This window comes from Aegilops tauschii, chromosome 2 (genome assembly GCF_002575655.3).
Source record: "Aegilops tauschii subsp. strangulata cultivar AL8/78 chromosome 2, Aet v6.0, whole genome shotgun sequence".
NCBI classification, from domain to species: Eukaryota; Viridiplantae; Streptophyta; class Magnoliopsida; order Poales; family Poaceae; genus Aegilops; species Aegilops tauschii.
In genome coordinates this window covers 631,516,568-631,537,847 of record NC_053036.3, presented here as the reverse complement: position 1 = coordinate 631,537,847, position 21,280 = coordinate 631,516,568, and the positions used below count along the sequence as shown (strand labels likewise).

The 21,280-nt window shown below is 43.9% G+C and overlaps 3 protein-coding genes across 3 annotated transcripts in view; 2 read left to right on the top strand and 1 right to left on the bottom strand.

Annotated features, from left to right (window-relative positions):
- The window catches only part of LOC109768865 (chaperone protein dnaJ C76, chloroplastic), a 147,497-nt gene that overhangs the window by 19,293 nt on the left and 106,924 nt on the right, over positions 1–21,280 (top strand). The gene's annotated exons all lie outside the window — the stretch shown is intronic.
- Positions 3,911–6,562, bottom strand: LOC141041385 (uncharacterized). Its single transcript, XM_073507534.1, has 4 exons — positions 6,530–6,562; positions 4,671–4,970; positions 4,365–4,508; positions 3,911–4,120 (listed from the first exon to the last, which is right to left on the bottom strand). The coding sequence occupies exons 1-4, from the start codon at positions 6,560–6,562 to the stop codon at positions 3,911–3,913; spliced, it is 687 nt and encodes a 228-aa protein (XP_073363635.1).
- On the top strand, positions 8,941–9,883 carry LOC109768867 (uncharacterized). The gene is made up of 4 exons (XM_020327603.1): positions 8,941–9,039; positions 9,121–9,174; positions 9,256–9,408; positions 9,524–9,883. Exons 1-4 carry the CDS (start codon positions 8,941–8,943, stop codon positions 9,881–9,883), a joined length of 666 nt encoding a protein of 221 aa, XP_020183192.1.

The window sequence follows — 21,280 nt, the reverse complement described above, 5'->3', positions numbered from 1 at the left end:
GGGTCTATTCTCATCATATCAATCTCTATCACTTTATTTACTTGCTTTGTTTTTACTTTGCCTTTTACTTTTTACTTTGCATCTATCTATCAAAAGTACCAAAAATATTATTTATCATCTCTATCAGATCTCACCCTCGTAAGTGACCGTGAAGGGATTGACAACCCCTAAGCGTTGGTTGCGAGTAGCTATCGTTTTGTGTAGGTACGAGGGACTTGTGCGTGGTCTCCTACTGGATTGATACCTTGGTTCTCAAAAACTGAGGGAAATACTTACGCTACTTTGCTGCATCATCCTCTCCTCTTCGGGGAAATCCAACGCAGTGCTCAAGAGGTAGCATCAATCACATCATTGTCCTAATGATGTGATCCCGTTAATCAAATGACAACTCATGTCTATGGTTAAGAAACATAACCATCTTTAATTAACGAGCTAGTCAAGTAGATCCCGTTAATCAAATGACAACTCATGTCTATGGTTAAGAAACATAACCATCTTTAAATAACGAGCTAGTCAAGTAGAGGCATACTAGTGACACTCTGTTTGTCTATGTATTCACACATGTATTATGTTTCCGGTTAATACAATTCTAGCATGAATAATAAACATTTATCATGAGATAAGGAAATAAATAATAACTTTATTATTGCCTCTAGGGCATATTTCCTTCAGTCTTTGCCTAGCTTGGTCTAAATATCCCCACGGCTCCTTGGCTTCAGTTTAACACGGTCAAATCTTGGTGGGATGCGATACTCACTAACAATGTTCAACCTGCGAAAGCTCTATCTTCCCTTCTCCTTCTTGTGGGATGGGAACTTTGGAAGGAAAGGAATGCACGCTTCTTCAGGAACAAGGCGGCGCCGGTGGAGATCATCACACGATGCATCAAAGAAGAAGTGTCCATTTGGGCCATTGCGGGCGCCAAACATTTGCGTAATGTAATACCGCGAGAGTAATTGTTTTGCCTTTTGACCACCTGACGGTCTGCTTGTAACAAAACCTCTTCTTAATTAATGAAATGGCAAATCTTTTGCCTTGTTTCAAAAAAAAAAAGGACAAAGCCCGTGCCTCAGGCCTCCTGAAGGTGGTAGTCCCTCACCTTATTCCGAGAGGTGTGTCCCACCTCCAATATGCAGATGACATAGTGCTTTTATTCCAGCTCGACACCCTCAATTTAGCTATAATTAAGATTATCCTTATTTGCTTTCAAGCTATGTCTGGGATGAAAAGTAACTATGCGAAGTGTGAAGTTTTTACGATGGGGATGAGCTCTGAAGTCAGTAACAGGATAGCTAATTTGCTCAATCGCAAAAAATCTGAGCTACCTATGACTTATCTTGGCCTTCCTTGTTCGGATAGAGCTCTGATTTAATTAGAGTGGGACCCCACAGTGCTCAAAATTCGGTCCCGCTGTGAGCCTTGGCAAGGAAAATTGATGTCTTCCGCGACCAGACTTATACCCTAATGAATGCTTGCCTCTGAGCTATCCCTACTTTTGCGAGGGGATTATTCCTGCTAGGAGAAGGTGTCCACGTTAAATTTGACAAAATCAATGCTAGGTTTTACTAGGACGTCGATGCCAAGAAGCGCAAATACCACATGCCGGCCCAAGAGAAGTGCGGCCTTGGTATTTCTAACACTAGAAATACAAACTTAGTGCGAATTACCAAGTGGATTTGGAAAATTGCCCGAAACGACGACAGCTTGTGGGCCAGGATTTTAAAGGCTAAAAATATCCCAAACTGTTCTTTTTTTTGCCTCGGCTTCTAAGGGATCTCAAATCTGGAATAGGATCCAGAGATAAAAGGAAATCTTCTTCCTTGGCACGAAATTTGAGACCACGGATGGGAAAAATACAAAGTTTTGGATGGCCGCCTGGTGTGCAGATAAACCTCTGTACGCGTTATACCTAACATGTATACCATTGTGTCGAACCCCTATAGCATGGTCCATAACGTGCTTCATGCTGGGATTACCAATATTGGTTTCCTTAGAGATTTAAATCGGGCTGAGCATGCGATGTTCATTGCCCTGCAAAATTCTCTAAGCTCCTGCTACCTTTTTTTGGGGGTAAAACCAAGTTTATTCAGCAAAATCCACATGGAGTGGGATACATCTTTGGTCATGTGGTACACCAAACCAAACGTGGCGACCCGGACCTCTAGAAAGTGAAAACTTAGCTAAGCTATGTGCTTCATAATTAACAACACGACTCTCAAAAGAAAAGTTACAATGAAACGTAATTGCCTTAAGGTTTGTTTCCATGATGATTGCTCCATATGCGCCCCATGCGTTCCCGTTGATGTCAGAGACAACTTGCTGGCAGTCCGAAGCCACAACAAAGTTTTGGATGCCCAAATCTTCTGCAAGGGAGAGAGCCTCTCTGCAAGCTACTGCTTCTAGGGTGGCCGAATCAAGAACTCTTTCGACAACTAGTGCCGAACTCCCCATATAGTTTCCTCCTTCATCTTTGCATACAGCTGTTGCCGAGCCTCCCTGTCTCGCAGTGACTCCTGCGTCAACATGTATCTTGCAGAAACCCGGGGGTGGCTTCTTTGGCCTTTGCTGACCGGCCTGTGGGACAACTCTTATGGAAGCGCTTCCCTGCCTGTTTCTGATGATGCCAAGATCCTCCATGAACCTGCCAATGAAACTGTGAGTAGCTTGAGGGCTCTGGAAGATTGACTCGTGAATGGCCTTGCGTCTCGCATGCCATATGGACCACAATGTTACTGCCATCAGGATGAACTGCTCGTGTGATAAAATTTGCATAAGTGTAAACAACCACTGCTTTGCATTTGGCTTGGTGTTCTCTATGATTTTATGTGTAAACTCGCCATCCGCCAAAGCCCAGATGCTCCTCGATGTTGTATAATCCAGCAAGGAATGTCGCCAGGGGTCCTGGACTCCGCACAACCCACAATGATCCGAGTCGGCCATATGTCGATGTGTACGTACATGATTGGTTGGCAATGAGTGCTTGGAAAGCCTCCACAAAAACATTCTAATTTTACCTGGTACTTCAGTTTTTCATAGCGATTTCCAAGCCCTTTCTTCGGCATTGGGACTTGAGGTACCAACCGACCCGTCAAGTAACGCCTCCCTTCGTTACTTTATAGCCACTAGCATTTTGTATGCAGATTTTACCGAAAAAGAGCCATGTTTCTCATAGTGCCATGCCCAGAAATCGGGTATATTCCGTGTGCACAATGGAATTCCCATAATGGTCTGTACGTCCATGGGCATGAAAGTAGCTTGAATAAGCTGACTGTTTCAAGAGGCCGTTGCACTCAAAATAAGTTCAAACACTTTACGTGGTGGGTTCGGTGCAATGCTTTCATATGGCCTGAACATGTCATCTCGAGGTAACCAGTTGTGTGTCCAATTGTTGGTGTCTGCTCCGTTGCCGATGCATCTGATCAAACCCTATTTTAAAGTATCCTTACCCTCGATAATGGCTCGCCACACCTGGCTCGGGTGACCCCCCAGTTCGGCCTCAAGAATGTCCGTGTTTGGGTAATAGATACTCTTTAGAACACGAGCGCACAGTGTGTCTCGACCCTGCAATAAGCGCCAAGCTTGCCTAGCCAGCATCGCTAGATTGAACAATTCAAAGTCTTTGAATCCTAGCCCCCCCCCCCACATGCCCTTGGGTTGGGTCATTGTTTTCCAGGACACCCAATGAGGTTTTCTCTTCCCTTTCTTGCTCCCCCACCAAAACTTTCTGATAAGCATATTTAAATGTTCACACAGCCCTCTTGGCAGCTTGAACATGACATAGAAAAAACTGGTACAGCCTGGGCGACAGACTTGACTAATACTTCCTTACTAGTCGTAGACATGGTGCGCTCAACCCAACCCTGTACCTTACTCCAGGGTCGGTCTTTTAAGTATTTGAAAGCACCGTTTTTTAGCTCCCAATATCAGACGGCATCCCCGGATACTTCTCGTTAAGAGTTTCATTAGGGATGTTGAGTGCCTCTTTAATCTCTTGTCTGACCGAATCAGGGACTCCCTTGATGAAATAAATTGATGACTTTGCATGATTGATACACTGTCCAGTTGCCTGACAATAGGTATCCAGAAGATGGTACACCTCATTAGCACCCACACTGTTTGCCTTAAAAAACAGCAGGCTGTCATCAGTGAACAGGAGATGGCTCACCCGGTGGCGCCAAAGGAGCAACCTGTAGGCCACTCAAGTTTGATGACTCACTTTTTGATTGCAAGAGGCATGAAAGGCCCTCTACTACTAGCAAGAATAAGTATGGAGATATAGGGTCCCCTTGTCTGATTCCTCGTGAAGGTTTGAATTGTTGAAGCTTCTTCCCATTAAACAGCACAGAGAAAGTCACTGTGCTTACCAAACTCATAACAATATCCACCCAGCGGGCATTGAAGCCTAGTTTTAGCATTATGGCTTTTAGGTAAGGCCACTCCACCCTGTCATAAGCTTTCATCATGTCAAGCTTGAGAGCACATGACTGGTTCTTCTTAGCCTTATTTCTCTTCATGAAATGTAAGCACTCATAAGCCATAATGATGTCATCTGAGATAGCATCGGGAAATACTACTTTCAATCTGTTAGAGATGACCTTCGATGCAATCTTATACAAGACATTACATAGGCTGATTGGGCGAAATTGAGACAGAAGTGAGGGATTTTTTACCTTGGGGATAAGAACCAAGATCGTATCATTTATGCATTCCGCTGATTCGGTGCCATCTACAATCCTCAAGACTGCCTTGGTAACATCATCCCCACAAGTATCCCAATGGTGTTGAAAGAAATGTGCCGGGTAGCCATCCGACCCAGGTGCCTTGATGGGGTACATCTGAAACAAAGTTGGTTTCACTTCTTTTTGGGTGTATGGAGCACTCAAAATCTCATTCATGGCTTGCGTGACTTTGGTTGGGACTGTTTCAAGGACCCGTTCCATGTCATGGAGGCCCTCAGACATATACAGATCCTGATAAAAAGCAGTGGTCATATTCTCCATCTCTGTCACATTATCAGTTAGTTGCCCATCCAGTTTCGGAAGTGATTTTATCTTGTTTTTCCTTCGTCGACGGCTTGCATGTAGATGAAAAAAATACGTGTTCTTATCCCTGTGCATCAACCATTCCAAACGGGCTCTCTGACGCCAAAAAATTTCTTCTCTGTGATATAGTTCAGTTAGCATGTCAACAATCGTAATCTCTGCATGCAATGGCCCAGTGCGGTTAGGAACCTCCCTCAACTCATGTAGCTCCTTTTTTAATCTCTGTATGTCCCGTCGCACGTTCTCAAAGTGTGTCCTATCCCAGTTCGAGAGATCCGATGAAAGCGACTGCAACTCTTCCATGCGCTTTGCACGATTGGCCCCAGACCCGGGTCTCTCTCCCATGCCAACTCATATTTGAATGAGCGTGGGACCTGTCTGCATGCATCCTCATGCACATATCTCACGTAGATGGGTACATGGTTACTGGTAGCTGTTGTTTTGTGTTCGAGGCTTTGCAGTCGGGAAGGCGATCGACCATGCCGGGTTTGCCACACCCCGGTCTAGCCTAACCCTTGTGAACGTCCCCCCTGCGACTTCCCGCTCAAAGGTCCAATTAGTACCTATAGCCTATGTCTGTTAAACCACATGTATCGAGTGCATCCGTAAACACATCCATTTTGTGCCTGGCTCCTGTTTCCAACTCCATCATGCTCGTGGGCTTGCAACACCTCATTAAAATCGCCTAGGACTAACCAAGGTATGTCGCTTGCGCCAACAATTCCCCGTACGTAGTGTGTCCCAAGTCTTGTACCTTTCATTTACTTGGGCTTCTCCATAGACGAAAGTCACCCTTGTTCTGACATCAACAATATCATTAATAATAGCATCAATGTGATAATGGGAATAACCGACAATCTCAAGCTTTATTTCCTCATTTCAAAAGATTCCTAAGCCACCACTTCTGCTCGAGCTACTAACGGAAAAACTTTTATTATATCCTAGAGAACCAACCATACTCTCAACTCTAGATCCCTCTATTTGAGTTTCAAGGATACATAGTACAGAGGGGGCAAACTGCTTCTTTATATCACGAAGCTCTCGAACTGTCGCTGGTTTGCTAGCACCACGACAGTTCCAGTATAGAAGATTCATTGCGCTAGGCGCGACCACCCTTGGGGCCAGCCAAACGCGCATCAGGGTTTTTGGTGGCAATTGTGTTTTTTCCATTGGGTTTTTCACTAGTCGCCGAGCTGAGCTTGTTCCTCTTTGGCTCCTGTTTTGATGATGGACTTGCTGGGACCTCAGGAGGGGGCAGCAGCAATGGCCTATTTGCATCAGCTGGAGGTACTGCTGGGGGTACAGAGGCCGTTGGGTCACCTGCCACGGCCCCCCTCTTCCTGTTCCTTTCGGCATCTTGCATGGAAACATCCAGATGATTATACTTAGGTTCAAAATTGTGTCCTTCAAAAGTATTCTGGTGTGTTGTTCCTCGTCCATAGCCTCTGCCAGACCGTCCTCTACCACGGCCCCCCTAGTGCCATTACCTTCTCCTGAGCCTCTTCCTTCTCCTGGTCCATTGCTCGGCCCCTTGAACCAAGTCGCTTTCAGGTCCTTGAAAACTAGCAATTTTGGGGGGTTAACTCCATCACCACACTCTTTAAAAAGATGGCCAATGTATCCGTGACACGACGTTCTTGAGGGGTTTTGTCACGTCAATCCTCAGCCGAACCCGTGCAAAGTTTCCTTCAAAGTCCTGTGATTTCGGCTCGGCGTAGATGAACTCTCCTACTTTAGTGGAGAGAGCCTTGATTTTGGAGAAAAAGCCATTTGGGAGGTCATGGATTTGCATCCATATATCAATCTTATTCAGCTCTGTTGTTGATGGTTTGGTGAAGCCATCATAATGTGCTAGAACCACAACTTTTCCTTTGAAAGTCCATGGTCCATCCTCCATAACCCGTTCCCAGTCGCCGAGGTAGCCAAAATGCATCGTGTAGAGGTTGTCTTCCAGCAGCCTTATCTTCACCTCCTTTGCCAAATCCCAAGCAATTCTCATGTTCCTGAAGAACCAATACTGGCTGTAGGTTTTCTCTGTGTGAACCCTAGCAATTGCCATCCAGCGGGTTGCCTCCGCCGGTAGCTCCTCGTCTTCGATCGCAACATCTTGGAAGCCCTCTTCCTTCAGCCCTAATTCCTTCATCATTGCCTCTAGATCGGAGGCGCCCTGCCCCGATCCCGAAGCAGCATCACTCATATTCTCTTGCCCGAAGAAGAGTTGGTCCGCGGGCAGTATGATCCCAAACGCGCCTCGCCCCCCACCCGCTGGAGAGGCCCAAGAGCCCCGGCAGTCACCGGCAGGGAGAAGAAGGAAGGGGGGATCGATTTCTCTATGGGGGTCGCGAGCGTCGCCACCGAGAGGAGAGAGAAACCCTAACGAGAGGGGATTTTTGCCACCTAACACCGACAAAAGATAAGATTACGTGGGCCTTTAACCCTCTGGCGATTTCTCGGTTAAATCTAGTTACGCTAAGCTGGCCTTTGGCCCTAAAATCAACTATGCTAAAGCTTTGTGGGCCGCTAGGGTGCCGCCCAAGTGTACATTTTTCTATGGCAAGCCGCTCTCTATCGCCTGCCTTCTGCGATGAACCTTCAAAAACTCAATAGCCCGGGCAATGGTAATTGTGCCCTTTGTGGAGTGCCCGAAGATGCTAGACACATCTTATTTCGCTGCTCTCCGGCTAGATTTCTTTGGAGTTTTATCCGGGATTGCTTTGGCGTGAATTGGAACCACTCCTCCATGACGGACATGCTTGCCATTCTTCAGAACTTGTGTGGCCAATTCCGTAGACTCGTGTGGCGAGCTTTCGGGGCCTTAGCATGGCCGCTTTGGACCTCTTGTAATAAAATGCTAACGATATTTTCAAATGGGCCATGTTTTCAGCAATGGCGACCTCTGAGGAGGAGGAAGGACCGTGAGACGACGGCGACGATTTCTTTTGTTATATCCCTTGCAACTTAGCGCTCGTTTATCAGTCACGACTTGTATTGTATCCCTGTTTTTATCTTCAGACTTCGGTTTGTATTGTATAACTATATGGCGCTTTTTCGGCCTTGTTGGTTTTATTAATTTATAATAAAGCCGGTCGCTGCTTGTGCATGCTTCTAAAAAAAAGAAAAATCTGTATGCCTAAACATGGGAAGGGAGAGATATCATAGAATCACACGCAGGAAAGATATCAAAATATTGCCATGTATTCGCTAGCGGGGATTAGAAGATAGAAAGTTAGCTATAAAAAAATTATATACTACCTTTTTATTGAGGCCAATCGCACATACGAATCCATCTCCATTATAGCGTGCAGTGGTTTCCTAAAATGAACCGAAACCAAGCACCCCTATAAATTGTGGCGCTTCTTCCGCCAAAGATCAACATAGCTGACCTTCTAGTCGCCATCATGATCATGATGCTGCTGGTGCTGCTGTTTTTCGTCGGTGGAGCCAATGCAGTACTGTTCTTCCCAACAAGCCAAGAGGTATGCAGCTAGTATAACTCTAGCTATCTAGTTCTAGTTCGGTACTCTGTTATTTTGATTACCAGGCCACTAATTTCACCGTACTTTTCTGTTCACAAGTTCAACATCAACGAAACAGGCTCCTTTGTTCAAACACCTGGACTTCTTCAAGGATTGGCGTCAGAGGACAAATATGTATGTATATATGATTCCCTCTTAAATCGTTACAGTTTTTCAATCCGGCATGCATGATTGCTGTGTTTCCTTCCACGTTAGCTTAACTGCCATCCATTCGTTCATGTTTCATTTGGTTATAATAACAATATTAATGCATTTTTAACGTCTTTATTTGTCATGCATGCATCACGTACGTGTGTACGCAGTATGCATATCACCATTTGGAAGCGGAAGGATCGGCTGGTTACTACGGAGTCAGCGTGACCATGGACGTGTACGCCTTGTCGCTAAGCAACGATCAGTACAGTTTTGGTGGATTCCAAATCAATAATGGGAGAGACGACATCATTGCAATCGGCTGGGAGGTACGTAGGTAGTATATAATCGGCCGCCACATGCATAATGCAATGCAGATCTGTCACCAAATTTAATTTGCTACTGGCTAGGTGTTCCCACGCCTGTACGGTGATTCGCGCTCTCATTTAAGTGCTGCGTGGACGGTAAGTTGTATTGAACATTGGTAGCTCATTTTTCATGATAATGGTTTATGTATATGTATTGCTGACACTCGATGTATACAGAATGATGGTTATAGGAAAACGAAGTGCATCAACACCGATTGTCCGGTAGGTTTCCAGCCCGAGGCTGGTGCGCCCTTTGCTCTTGGCGACATCATCGACCCCGTCTCTCAGTCCAGCGGAATCAAGCAAAGCATCACAATCAAAGTCATCAAGGTAAGGGTCAACAAAATACCTTGGTGATCCATCTTAGCATATAAAATAAAAATATTGTGTTACCAATTTTATAAATTAAGTTGTGCATGGACCTAATTACAACTTGATATTACAGGACGGTGCAACGGGAGACTGGTTGGTGCATTGCGGGCTTAACCAGAGTAACCCTACGTTGATCGGTCGTTTTCCCAAGTTGCTGTTCACCGGTGGCTTGGCAGATCGGGTGACCGTAATCAATGTCGGTGGTATTGCGTCAGCCAGGACCACCGATCTGCCTCCAATGGGCAGCGGCTACCTCCCGACGAATGACACTATGGCATCGGCCACGGCGGCGTCATGCAGCAACATTCAGATTTTCCATGAGAATGGGCAACCTTCGCTCTTACCCAACAACTTGCCTACATATCTTAGTTCGGGCTCATACTCCGCGAGTCCTGTGATCAATGGCAAGTTTTTCTACGGTGGGCCCTTCTAGTTGACCGCGTCAATCAAGAGCTCACATGATTATTCAATATGAATAGCTAGCTCAATAGTTGATCATTTTGTTATCTAATAATTATTGGGAGTGTCTAATAATAATTTTACTGATGATTTTGAGTTTGGTTGAAGTTGATTTTTTGGTCCAATGTACAATAACATGTTTGCAGCCTGGCTTTATATCCATTCAAAGAAAAATCAACGGATATGTTCTTTCGTTTGTTAACCCGGCCGCTACCAACATGCCTCACCTCCTGGGTCCTGCCTTTATTTTTAGAAACTTCTGGGTTCTGCTTTTCGTTTTTAGCATAGTGTGCTAGGCTTTATTAATCATAGGCAACATTTATAAGTATTACATTTGTATCATGTGGAATGCCTAACCAAATGTGTCTCCCATGAGCAATGGAAATGCCTAACCTAGCCAACTTATGAGCCTCATAAACGTAAGATGGGCCTACCGTTCCGATTTCCATTAGAGAAGCCATGCGGTTCAACCTAGAACAAACTAAAAGCTGCAGAAACATAAACAGTTCAGGCCCCTCGCGCACGCGTCGAACCCCCTTCTCCAGTGGACGAACCCCTTGAGCCTCAAACAGTTCAGGCCCCTCGTTCATGCACAAACGAACATGACCTAAGCGATTCCTCCATCTGTTTAATCTCCTTGATAATGCGCCCATAAGAACCGCCGCTGCCTTAATGTATATGGTTTACAACCCCTTTGCAATCCGATGCTGGTGAAGATGTTGCATGCCAAGATCCGCTGCTAGTGGAAGTGCCTCTCTACACGTAATTGCCTCCAGCGAGGATGAATCAACAAGGCCATGGATCACCAGGCCACTTATTTCATCCTAGTTTTCTGTTGACAAGTGCAACATCAATGAAATAGGCTCCTTTATTCAAACACCTGGATTGCTTAAAGGATTGGTGGAATCGGACTTCATCTATGTATGTATTTTTTTTTAGAAAAGGAGGATGACCCCCGGCCTCTGCATCTGGACGATGCATACGGCCATTTTATTAATTATTCTCACAAGACCTTACAAAGTCATACAACAGCAAGACTAAAGCCACTTTCTAAGCAACAACTGTCGCTACACCTATCCAATCGATGAAGGGGCGCTGATAGTCTGGGCCTAATACCAAACAGACATCGCAGCCAAACCGAAACATCTTAGACCTGAGGTCCCAACCAGGACGCCTGCCGGGTATGGGGTACCTACCAGTCCGGCGCACTCCTCAATCATCTATGTATGTATATATGACATTTTTTAATCTGGCATGCATGATTGCTGTTTTTCCTTTCACGTTGGCTTAATTGGCATCCAAGCTTACATGTTTCATTTGGTTTTCATGCCATGCATGCATCACTTGTGTACGCAGTATGCATACATTTGGAAGCCGGAGAATCGGCTGGTTACTACGGAGTCAGCGTGACCATGGGCGTCTACGCCTTGTCGTTGAACAAGGATCACAACAGTTTAGCTGCTGTTCAAATCTCCAACGGGAAAGACAGCATCATTCGAAACGTTTTTTTTAAGGTAAATGTTGTCGCTCTATTTATTAAGTGTAACCAGGAACTTCGTGGTCTCAATGGCATTTAACCAAACACCTGCCAAGCACGGTGTCCGTCATGAAGGTCGTCGATAGAGGGTGGAGTGTACCTGGGTACAAATGGCTCCAGGATGGACAACGCCGTCGTAGAGGCGAGCAGGCATGTCAGTGTTGGTTGCAGATGTCCGGCAATGCCTTTGTGACGGTAGGACACGTACAGCGGTGGCGGCGAAGGTGGAGAGTGCTGATGTAAAGCAAGGGGGAGAAGGGGGGAATGGAAGGAAATGGGACTGGGATGGGGATTGGGTGGGCCGGGGGTGCCAGAGTCCTATGTGGCTGCCGTTCGGGCTCCCGCAAACCACCAGCCTCCCACTTTGACTCCAATTTACGGAAAAAAGCACGTCCGGATCGCTCGGCGGACCAGTACAGGTCTGCGTTGGATGGCTACTATGGTTCAGGCCGTGTGGTCGAGACGTATGCGGACAGTTTGAGTGTCGATGTTGGAGATACCCTTAGAAAAATGAGTTGCATCAACACCAATTGTCCGGTCGGTTTCTAGCCCGAGGCTGGCGCGCCCTTAGAGCATCTACAACCAGACCCCTCAAACCCGTCTCAAACGCCCGGGCAAGCCGCCCGGTCACTGACCGGTCACGAAATTTCGATCCAACCAGGCCTCTCAAACCGGCCTTAAACGCATGGGCTGACTGGCACCCCCCATATCCAACCCAAATATGAGGCGGATATGGGGGAGCCCAGGCGCGCCCGGCACGTCGGCCTGACGGCTTGGCCCCACATGGACTCGCCAGGAAACCCGACGGTCCGACGGGTGCCTCGACGGTCGACGCATTGTGAACGCTGCGTGGCCGCCGCTCTGACTCCCCGCCCGAGGGCGTAGCCGGCTATTTAAGCCGGCCGGCGCCCCAGCCCTAGCACATCCGCCTCTTCCCTCCCTCCACCGCTACTCGAGCCCATCAGCCATGCCCCCACGCCGCCGCTACTACACAATCCAGCGTCGTCTGTTCCTCCTTGAGCAGGTCCGGATCTGTAGGGAAGCGGGGCTACCTCTGGAACCAGAGGAGGATTTCGAGGAGAAGGTGCCACCGGAGGAGGAAGAGGAGGAGGAGGAGGAGGAGCAGGTGGACAAGGAAGAGGAGGAGGAGCAGGAGCCGGCGGAGGAGGTGCCGACGCTAGATGTGGAGGAGGAGGAGGCGCCGGCGGTGGAGGTGGACGTGAATGTGTGGCCGGAGCAGCATGCCATCCTAAACTCCATCCACTCGGAGTCGGCTGCGGAGGCCAGGCGTCATCGTCAGCAGTAGATGGAGGCGTCGCAGGCTCCGGCGCAGGCGGCCCAGGCTCTGGAGCAGGCAACTCAGGCCATCTTCGACAACGATGAAATTTGAGTAGTATAGAACGTAGTACGTAGCTATATATTCTGCATGATTTTGTATGGATTTACAGGATGAATATGAGAAAGTTGTATGTGGAGAAGGAAATATGAGATGTGCCCGGTCAGTGTTCGATGCGCCCGATCGTGTCCGCGGGCGAGGTCGAATTTGTCAAGTTCGATTGTAGAAATCTGAGATTAATTTTATCAGCATTCGAGCAACTCTCAGGGCTTAAGATCAATTTCCATAAAAGTGAACTGTTTTGTTTCGGCGAGGCTCAAGACGAGGCCCGTCTGTATGCTGACCTGTTCGGATGCGGATTGGGCCAGTTTCTGATCACTTATTTGGGGATACCGATACATTATCGGAGACTCACAAATGCTGAATGGAAACACGTCGAGGAGAGACTACAAAAAAGACTTAGCAGTTGGAAAGGTAAATTGCTATCTCTGGGAGGAAGGTTGGTCCTCATAAATTTAGTACTAAGTAACATGGTACTATATATGATTTCCTTCTTCCAATTGCCGAAAGGAGTATTAGATAGATTGGATTACTTCCGATCGAGATTCTTTTGGCAAGGAGATAGCGAGAGAAAGAAATATCGACTGGCTAAATGGAGTGTGGTTTGCCGTCCCAAGGACCAAGGTGGTTTGTGCATTCATGACCTTGAGGTTAAGAATAGGGCCCTCCTCGGCAAATGGTTGTTTAAGTTGTTGACGGAACATGGTGTATGGACCCTCCTAAGGAGAAAATATGTGGGTTCTAAGGCGGTATCCCAAGTATACTGGAAGCCTGGGGACTCTCATTTTTGGGCCGGACTAATGGCAACGAAGAAAATTTTCTTCCGCTATGGTTCCTTCTCAATTAAGGACGGCTCGGAAATTAGATTCTGGGAGGATAAGTGGTTAGGTAATGCTACTCTCCGGTAACAATATCCAGCTCGATACAATATTGTGCGTCACAAGGGTGATACTATTGCCAAGGTTTTGGAATCATTTCCACCAAATGTGACGTTCAGAAGGGATTTAATTGGGCCTAGACTCCAATCGTGGAACATACTGCTCCAGCGGTTAACCACGGTACAGTTGTGACAAGGATCCGATGTCTTTCGTTGGAACTTACATGGGAATGGACAATTCTCAGTGGATTCTATGTATAGAGCTTTGGTCCAGTCAGACGTGCCAGCTGATAATAATAAGAAGATTTGGAAGATGAAGATACCTCTTAAGAATAAAATCTTTGCATGGTATCTTCGTCGCGGAGTCATTCTTACTAAAGATAACCTTATTAAAAGGAATTGGCATGGAAGTACGCAATCTGTATTTTGTCCGCATGATGAGACAATAAAACATTTGTTCTTCCATTGTAAATTGGCTCATTCTATATGGTCAGTCATCCAGATAGCTTCTGGCTTGTATCCTCCGTGTAGTGTTGCTAATATATTTGGCAACTGGTTACATGGAATTGATCACAGGTTTAGAATTCTTCTCAGGGTGGGAGCGCTTGCCGTGATTTGGTCGCTTTGGCTATGTAGAAATGATAAGGTTTTTAACGATAAAAGTACTTCTCTTATGCAGGTTATCTACAGATGTATCGGGACGCTTCGTTTATGGTCCTCTCTACAACGAGTGGAGAATCAAGACCTGTTTACGGAGGTGTGTACACGATTGGAGGCTGCGGTGAGGGATACTTTTACCCAACATGGATGGCAGCATGATCTTAGGATTGGGCCACCTATGCTTTAGGCGTCATACAAATTTCATCTTTGTATTGCGCCTTCTTCTTTTATATATTGGCTTGTCATGAGGACTTTGTTGACTGTGTGCATTTTAGTTATGCAGAGCCCGGGTGTAATGCTTAAACCTTTTAAGTAATAAAGCACCCTTCTTCGAAAAAGATGCTCTTAGTTCTTGGCGACATGGTCGGCCGGTCTCCCCGTCCAGCAGAATCAAGCAAAGCCTCACAATCAAAGTCATCATGGTGAGGGTCAACAAGATAACCTGGTGTACGCAGATCCATCTTAGAAATAAAATAAAAAAGTAAATATTACCTATTTATACATTTACATTATGCATGGACTTAATTATGACGTGATATTACAGGATGGTGCATCGGGAGATTGGCTGGTGTATTGCGGGCTTAACCAGCGTGACCCGACGCTGATCGGTCCTTTCCCCAAGTCGTACGTTGTCCACCGGTGGCTTGGCAGATCAGGCGACCACAATCAGTGTCAGTGGTATTGCGGCAGGCGGCACCACTGATCTATCTCCAATGGGCAGCGGCTACCTCCCGACAAATGACACCATGGATATTGGAGAACGGTGTCATGCAGCAACATCCAGATTTTTCATGAGAACGGACAACTTTGGCTCTTACCCGACAACTTGCCCGCGTATCTTAGTTTGCCGGACTCATACTCCGCCACCCGGTGATCAATGGTAAATTTTTCTACGATGGCCCCCTTCTAGTTGACCGCGTCAATCGAGAGCTCACATGATAATTTGATATGAATAGCTAGCTCAGTAGCCGATTATTTGGTTATTAATAATAATTGTTGGGAGTGTCAAATAATATTTTGACTGATTTTGATTCTAGTCGAGGTCGATTTGTTTTTAATTCAAAGAAAAGCCAACTGATTGTTCTTTCATTTGCTGGCCCGCTACTATCCCTCACCTCCTGCGCTTTTATTTTTAGAGAAAAAAAAGCATCTTTTCAAAATACCCTAAATACGGTGTCCAAAGTTTCTTAAGGGGTTCACATACGGTCACTAGGGATTAGTTCTTGGCGATTCCGTGTACATACTTTGCTTCGTTGGCATACGGTTGACTGGTTTGACAGCTACATGGCACTAATTAACTACTCCTTTGCTAAAAAGGACATATATTATGTATGCTGATTCAAAAGACCTACATTGATAAGCTATCAACTAAGCATTATTATACTGAAAAGGACATATATTATGCTGAAAAGGACATATTCAATGAAATAATGACATTTGCTAAAAAGAACATATATTATGCTGAAACAATGTTCTCGGAGGTGTTCTCTACATTGATAAGCTATCAACTAAACATTATTATGCTGATTCAAAAGACCTACATTTACTAAAATTTGTAAAACTAGTATTTTTAACTAAAAGTTTGTATTACCAAATATACCCTAGTTCTAACCCTAATAGCTATCCATCCATCTATCTATCCAAAGTATTACTGAAAAAACCTAGTTTAATTCATCTGTCTATCCATCTATTTATCCAAGTATTACAAAAAAACTAATTTCATCCACCCATTTATGCAATGCAGGTGGGAGGGAGGGAGGGATGGAGGTTGAGGGTCCGAGGGAGATTGTGGGAGGGAGGGAGGAAGAGGGAGGAGGGACATGGTCGGAGGGAGGGAGGGATGGAGGAGGGAAGACGGTCGGAGAGAGGAAGGGAGATATACCAGGGGTGCGACGGCGGCAGCAGCGGGCGGCAAATGCGGCGGTCGACGACAGCAGCGGTGGGTGGCAGCCTTTGGCAGCGATGGAGATGGAGAGGGAGAGTGGAGAGGGAGAGTGAGGGTCGCGCTCGGGTGAAGATAAGTTAGACTTAGAAGTAGTGCGGGATTGGAAAAGGCGCTACTACTAAACACAATAGCAATAGCGCTACATTGTAGGCCGGTGCTACTGCTAATCGGGGTCCACCCGCTAGCCCGTGCACACGTAGCAGTAGCCGCGGGCCAAAGAAGCGCACTACTGCTAACGAATTAGTAGTAGTGCGGGTTTACACCCACCGCTACTACTACAGGTAGCCCGGGTCAGTTGCGATGGGAACACTTAGCAGTAGCGCAGGTTATCACGGTCGCGCTACTGATACTTGACAACTTGTAGCGCTTGTTGTGACCTAGCACTACTACTAATTAGCAGTAGCGCGCCCTAGGAACTAGCGCTACTGATAAGCATCTACCTATAAGGTTTTCCCCAGTAGTGCTCTCATCATGGAAGGATCAATCTCCATCAACATCTTCACTAGCACCATCTCATCTCAAACTCTAGTTCATCTCTCGTATTCAATCTTTGTATCAAAATCTCAGATTGGTACATGCGGGTTGCAAGTAGTGTTGATTACATCTTGTAGTTGATGCTAATTGGTTTATTTGGTGGAAAACAATATGTTCAGATCCATTATGCTATTGATTACCCATCTGATCTTGAACATGAATATGTTTTGTGAGTAGTTACTTTTGTTCTTAAGGACATGGGAGAAGTCTTGTTATAAGTAATCATGTGAATTTGATATTCGTTTGATATTTTGATGATATGTATGTTGTGATTCTCCTATTGGTGTCGTGTGAACGTCGACTACATGACACTTCACCATCTTTGGACCTAATGGAATGCATTGTGAAGTAATTATTAGATGATGGGTTGTTAGAGTGACAGAATCTTAAAACCTAGTTTATGCGTTATTTCCGTAAGGGGATGATTTGGATCCATACACTTAATGCTATGGTTAGATTTTATCTTAATTCTTCTTTTGTAGTTACGGATGCTTGCGAGAGGGTTTAATCATAAGTGGGAGCTTGTTCAAGTAAGAACATCATCCAAGCACCGGTCCACCCACATATCAAATTATCAAAGTAGCGAACGCGAATCAAACCAGCATGATGAAAGTGACTAGATGAAATTCCCTTGTGTCCTCAAGAACACCTTGCTTATTATAAGAGACCGTTCCGGGCTGTCCTTTGATACAAAAGGATTGGGCTACCTTGTTGTACCTATTGTTACTATTGCTACTCGTTACTTGTCACAATTTATCTTGCTATCAAACAACTTGTTACAAAAATTTCAGTGCTTGCAGAAATTACCTTGCTGAAAACCGCTTGTCGTTTCCTTCTGCTTCTCCTTGGGTTCGACACTCTTACTTATCGAAAGAACTATGATTGATTCCCTATACTTGTGGGGCATCATGCAGCTGAGGGAGATATCCTTAAACCCTTTCTTGATCATTTTCCCCCCTCTTAAATTGAGGCCTTACGGACTTTTGAAACAATCTGTGATCAAGAATATAAAACCTAGGAGACTGCACAAAATATACATTTTATCTGACATTTTGTAACAATATTCATCATTCACAAAATTTCCTAGCTCTCAAAAAAGACATCAGTTACATAACAATTCACAGAGGTAACTGATGTCTCCCATATTGAAATGGATTAAGATGTACCTTCATCTTTAAGTGCAACAAAGAATAGAGTGACCCAAGAGCGCCTAAATGGCTCCCGGGATCATATTCTCCTGCGCATGAACAATGAAATCAAAACAAATACTACAAAATTCAAATCATCTGGAATTTTTTCATGGAAGATGTTTGAATGTGTGATATACATGCCAATTTTTAGCTCACTTGGATATTTGAGCAACTCTCAGCAAAAAAATTGAAGTATGTGAAAAAGTTTACTGTTTGGGCCTGTTTTTTTTGCTGAGAGCTACTCAGATGTCCAAATACGCTGAAATTTGGCATGGACCTCAGGCGCTAAAATACATTCCATTCAAAAGACTTCATTTTTTTATTTGTTTTGATTTTACTGTTCACCGAGCTCGGACGCAGAAATGGATATTCAAGAGTGACCCCTGCTATTTACACGGTACAACTTTCTTTACTGATTTCAAATGCAGATATCTATTATGCAATTCTGCCATAACACATCAAAACTTGGGGGAAACTTTGGTTTTGGCACTCTAGATTTTGTCCATTTTGCCTATGCCACTGTAGAATCTGACATCTCACTTTTGCACCCTTAGTTTTTAACAATGTATCAAGAATATCATTTTGTGGCAAAGCGAAAAAGAAACACACTTTTGCCACTCTTAGCTTTTGACAGTGTATCGCAATTGTCAATCTAAAAGTTTTGCTTTTTCCACGAAATGACAAATGTGATGTATTGTCAAAAGCTAAGAGTGACAAAAGTGAGATGTCAAATTCTAGAGTGACATAAGTAAAGTGCACAAAAGCTAGAGTGGCAAAAGTAAAGTTTTCTCAAAAACTAGAGTGACTAATACACATAGACACATATATATCAAAACTTGAGTGATTAATACACAAAGCTTACCTATTTTTAATAAAAAGCACAAAAAATAAAAATCATATAGGAGGTGTAGTTTAATACTAGTACTTCCATCAAAATGTGAAAATGAAATGAAATGAAATAAAGGGGAAAATACATTTGGAACTGTTTTTTGACTAAGGAATGAGTCATAAAAATAATAATAAATAGCACAAAAAATAAAAATCATATAGGAGGTGTAGTTTAATACTAGTACTTACATCAAAATGTGAAAATGCAATGAAATGAAATAAAGGGGAAAATACATTTGGAACTGATTTTTGACTAAGGAACGAGTTGTAAAAAAATCATCTTTATTAAAATTTAAGTCTTTGTAGAATTTTACCTTCATATTAATTCATATTTGAGCTTTTCCAATTAAATACTCCATCTACTCCTAAATATAAGACCTCTTAGAGATTCCAATATGGACTATATACGCAACAAAATGAGTGAATCTACACTCTAAAAATATGTCTACATACATGTGTATGTAGTTCGTATTGTAATCTCTAGAATATCTTATATTTAGGATAGGAGGGAGTACTGTCCTCGAAATTTGGATGGTGCTGAGTTTAAATTAATTGTCGATATGGACATTCTATTGGAAATGCTTGGACTTAGGAGTCACCTACGATAAGTCAACCTCAATTAGAAGATTTTGGTATTGTGGATGCTGATATTTTTCGTAGTTTCATGAAATCCATCATAAAATTTATTTTTATATTTTACTTATTTCGTATTGCAGATGTTGATATTCGTTTGAATAAACTTGGTAAAACATAGAACAGTTTGACTTATAAAAAAACATCATATATTTTGAAAACAATAGAGTATTTTTGCCGCTCCATGATGATAATGATGACATTGTAGTATTGATATGTTGATGTTGTCATATTTATTATTGTAGATGTTGGGCTTTTGATAAACTCGATTAAACATACTCCCTCCGTTTCTAAATATAACTCGTTTTAGAGATTTCAATATGGACTACATATGAAGCAAAATGAGTGAATCTACACATTAAAATACGTCTATATACATCTGTATGTAGGCTATATTGAAATCTCTAAAAGAACATTTATTCAGGAACGGAGGGAGTAGAATAGTTTTACTTAGATTACATAGAAAGTAAAATAAGATTTCGTTGGAGCTAAACAACGCAAGCATGCATTGCACATGTATGTCATGCTAATTTTAACAAGCACATGCTCCCAAACGAAGAAACCTCAAACTTTACTTAGTAATAAAAGGGCTATTGCTTCTGGCAGTACATCATGAAAATTGCCCTCGATGTTGCTATAAATTACCCACGATACCATCGATAAGTGAAGAAAACGATTCAATTTTTTTTGCAAAGTCGTCGTTGTAGGGTTCACTCTTATATGATGATACCCTAATCTATATTAGAAGGTCACATATACTGCGATGGCTAGAGCCGCCGTCTTCCACCCTGGAGGAAGACCTGCATTCGATCCCAAGTACTACCCTTTTTTCCTCTACTTTTCTCTCTTAACAGCACACTTTTTTCTCTACTTTTCTCTCTTAACAGTGAGCGTGCCTCCTCCACCCCGCACACCTCCATGGACCGGGCCATGACGTCCCCCCCTACTTTTCTCTCTTAACAGCGAGCATGCCTCGTCCACCCCACACGCGTTCACGGGCCAGCCCATGTGCGGGCCGTGACACCCCTTTTTTTTGGGACCTCCTATATGACGCATTTTGCGTCATACAAGGAGTTGGACGCATAGAGTTGACACACGACTGGGCCGGCCCACCAACCCGTTTGTTGTTTCGTTTCCTATCGTGGGGCACAAAAATAAGCATAGCGAGCCAGGATTCGATCCGTTAACCTCACACACCGACAGCGAGCAGTCAACCACCACATCACACGATGCCAACTGAAAATTAAGGTGCGAAAAGCTATAAGAATACGTAGCCACGTTGAGATTTGGAAACCATTTTGAATACATTTTTTGAAAATTGCGAGTAGTTTTGAAAAGCCACAGTTTCTTTATATACCAATTTTTTTGTGAAACTGAAGATGGTTTGTAATTCCGATTGAAAAACAAAACACGAACAAATTTTGCAAATCCCGAACAGTTTTCACAAGCGTGAACAGTTTTTCCGAAAGTTAATATTTTCACAAAAAACGATCAATTAACCAAAAACACGAACATTTTTTCTAAATTTCCGAATATTTTCTGAGATAGTGAACAACTTTTATTTTTTAACAAAAATGGAAAACAGGAACTTTTTTTAACTCAGAACAAAAAAGATAAAACACAACTTTTAAAAACAAATGTGGACAAATTTTTTATTGTACACTATTTTCGAAATGCGAACAAAATTTGAAACATCGGAATATTTGTTGAA

Bases quoted from the DNA above. Each gene is read 5' to 3' on its own strand.
- LOC141041385 (XM_073507534.1), bottom strand. From the start codon at position 6,562: ATGGACCAGGAGAAGGAAGAGGCTCAGGAGAAG. The intron at 4,971-6,529 runs GTAATGGCACTA...GCTTTTTATCAG, and splicing joins AGGAAGAGGCTCAGGAGAAG to GATCTGTATATGTCTGAGGG. The intron at 4,121-4,364 runs GTAAGCACAGTG...CTGTTTTTTAAG, and splicing joins TGGATATTGTTATGAGTTTG to GCAAACAGTGTGGGTGCTAA.
- LOC109768867 (XM_020327603.1), top strand. From the start codon at position 8,941: ATGGACGTGTACGCCTTGTCGCTAAGCAACGATCAGTACAGTTTTGGT. The intron at 9,040-9,120 runs GTACGTAGGTAG...GCTACTGGCTAG, and splicing joins TCATTGCAATCGGCTGGGAG to GTGTTCCCACGCCTGTACGG. The intron at 9,175-9,255 runs GTAAGTTGTATT...CGATGTATACAG, and splicing joins ATTTAAGTGCTGCGTGGACG to AATGATGGTTATAGGAAAAC.